At 33.0% G+C, this 2,566-nt stretch overlaps 1 protein-coding gene across 1 annotated transcript; it reads left to right on the top strand.

Annotated features, from left to right (window-relative positions):
• Nucleotides 1-549: 549 nt before the first annotated feature.
• Nucleotides 550-2,240, top strand: LOC141686228 (uncharacterized). Its single transcript, XM_074491277.1, has 5 exons — nucleotides 550-633; nucleotides 718-1,011; nucleotides 1,090-1,245; nucleotides 1,961-2,026; nucleotides 2,112-2,240. Exons 1-5 carry the CDS (start codon nucleotides 550-552, stop codon nucleotides 2,238-2,240), a joined length of 729 nt encoding a protein of 242 aa, XP_074347378.1.
• The last annotated feature ends 326 nt before the right edge of the window (nucleotides 2,241-2,566 follow it).

Raw genomic sequence — 2,566 nt, 5'->3', positions numbered from 1 at the left:
AAGTAACACACATACATATTTTTTTTTAATTTAACTATGCATTGTAGTTACATACAATATTATAATTGGATTAGTTCATAATAAAAATTATGGAACTAAAGTTCATATGTCAATTAATTTTAGAAAAACAAGGAAGTGCTTGACTTTGGGAGTCCCACTAGAAGCAGACCAACTCAATCACAAGAACAATCACCTGTTCAATCAAGACAACAGACATCCCATCACACATCTCATTCAATGCCAAACACCCCAGATCAGTCACAACAATCCCAGCAGCTCTCTGCTCAATCACATCAACTGACACCAAACACACTAAATTTATCTTCTACAACTGCTAATAATTTTGGTTATTGGTCAATTAGCTCTACACATATCGACTGACGGATTTAAGTAGAAGTCATTGAGGATGTGTAAGTTTTAAGTTAATTTTTTTATCGCAAAATTGGTTCTGTTTTGCAAATTTAGCAGTGTTATTCATATGCCTTGCATAAATTTTGTTTATTAAGGTTGGAACCATCAAATCAATGCTCTTCTAGGATTAGGAAAATCATGTACGAGAGACTTGAGCCTGAAGGATATAACTGGAAGTCAATTTCAAAAGAAACTCAAGATTTTTATTTTGAGGGATTTAAGGTAAATACACACCTTGTAATTTCATTCCTTCTTGTACTTGAATTTATGAATTGCTTTGTAACAAGTAGTCATTTATTGTTGTAGAAATATTTTGTGTGGAAGCAATTGGATGCAGTGGTATATCGGGGCTGGTTAATAACTGCACAGAAGAAGTATTCAGAACTGTGTAGTGTTGCTCGTGCTCGCTGGGAAAAGGGTGAAGAGCTACGTTCAGGACTTGGCCAGACTGTTTATGAGAAATGGGTAATATTTTGGCAATCTATGGATTTTCAAAGGAAGTCGATGATTCAGAAAAATAATCGTTCCGGCGGGGCTGATGGCCACCATTCAATACACACGAGTGGTTCCGCTTCTCATAGGACGGTTGCAGCTCGTTGGGTAATTTATTAGTGATACATTATATATATTTTTTAAATTATTATCCCATGCTCTAAGGTGTGTTGCTCATTTTTATAGAAAATGAAGTACAACCGGGAGCCAACTGCAGATCAGGTATTTTTATTGACGCACACTAAACGTGTGAAGAAAAAGAAGAATTTGCAATATGGCGAGAATGGCAAGGATGACGATGATGATGAGGATTACCTTGACTCTGGTGTCGAAAGGATATGGGTTGATAAAAAAGCCAACAAACATATGTGAGTTATTTTAATTTTCATATGTGCTTGTTTTTAGCTTGGTTTTATGCAAAAATGGTAAAACATTACAAGTACAAGATAAATTACAAGTACAAGATAAATTAGCAGTTTCAGTTCTTTCCTCCTTTCCTCCGCCTAATTATTTTTTTAAGTCAGTATCATCTTATGTGTTTCTTCCGCTTTTTGACCATTTTGTTGTTGCGTGAAGGGGATGCATATTTATCTACCAATTATTTGTATTCAATGTGACCAATAATTATTAAATCATCATCTATTTGATATTACTATACGTGCAACCAGATTCTTTATGTTGTGATTTATATGTTTAACATAGTTTTGGTCGAATCTTTAAATTTAACCGCTGATATTTTTAGAAATATTTAGATTTCCTTAGGATTAATTTTTTAGAATCATTATTGATCACTTCTATATCGGTTTGTTTAAAATATTAGAGTCCAACAATTATCATAATACAATATAATAATAATAATAAGATTGCTAGTTTGATAAAATAGTATAAATTAGATGAAAGAAAGTGTAGGAGATACAACATTCACTTAAATAGGAAAAAATGAAATACCTGACATATGAAAGACAATTTGAGACAAATATCAGTAAAGACAATTTGGTCTAATTTTGGCAAATTTTTTATGTTGGTATGAATTTTTATGCACGTTGTGATTTCTTAGAATTGCGATTTTATACCTGACCTTGGGTATGTTATGAAGATTATTGTACTGGGGAAATGTGCTTATGTAGGAAAGAAATGTTGTTTATTTGGTTACAAGTAATTTTATCAATTTTATGTTCAATAGCCGGTAATACTGTGGATGGGTGCAGGAAACATTCTTGAGACTTTGTGAGCTCCATGAGAAAGCTGGAGAGCCTGTTGATAAGAATGCTATATTTTTTGAGGCAGTAGGAGGCGTTGACAAGAAAAAGAGGGTCTATGGAGTTGGTTCATCGTAAAGTATCTTTTATGGGTCGAAGATTACTCCTACTTGCAATTCATCCTTTCCCAATGCAGAAAATTAGAAGTTGCAAGAGTAATTAAAATTGATGAAGGATAAAATGAAAGAAATGGAGAATCAAATAGCCCAAATTCTCGAGGCTACTTCTGCTCAAGTTGTTCAGTCCCCTACCACTCCTAACGCTGATCTGGAAAGCTAGAATGATGACGAGTAACTAGTTTAGTATGTTAAGTAACTAGTTTAGACTTTTCTGGAAACAATGTCAATAATTTTTATTTTAAATATTTTGATTAATACCTATTATTGATTAGTTTTTTATAAGAT

Source organism: Apium graveolens, chromosome 9 (assembly GCF_009905375.1).
Source record: "Apium graveolens cultivar Ventura chromosome 9, ASM990537v1, whole genome shotgun sequence".
In the NCBI taxonomy this organism is placed as follows: Eukaryota; Viridiplantae; Streptophyta; class Magnoliopsida; order Apiales; family Apiaceae; genus Apium; species Apium graveolens.
The sequence above is the reverse complement of the archived record's forward strand: the minus strand, read 5'-3'. Positions and strand labels throughout refer to the sequence as shown.

Excerpts from the sequence above, each read along its gene's own strand:
- LOC141686228 (XM_074491277.1), top strand. The coding sequence starts at position 550 with ATGTACGAGAGACTTGAGCCTGAAGGATATAACTGGAAGTCAATTTCA. Across the intron at positions 1,246-1,960 it reads CTGGTGTCGAAAGGATATGG|AATTGCGATTTTATACCTGA; the intron begins GTTGATAAAAAA and ends GTGATTTCTTAG. Across the intron at positions 2,027-2,111 it reads TACTGGGGAAATGTGCTTAT|GAAACATTCTTGAGACTTTG; the intron begins GTAGGAAAGAAA and ends GGATGGGTGCAG.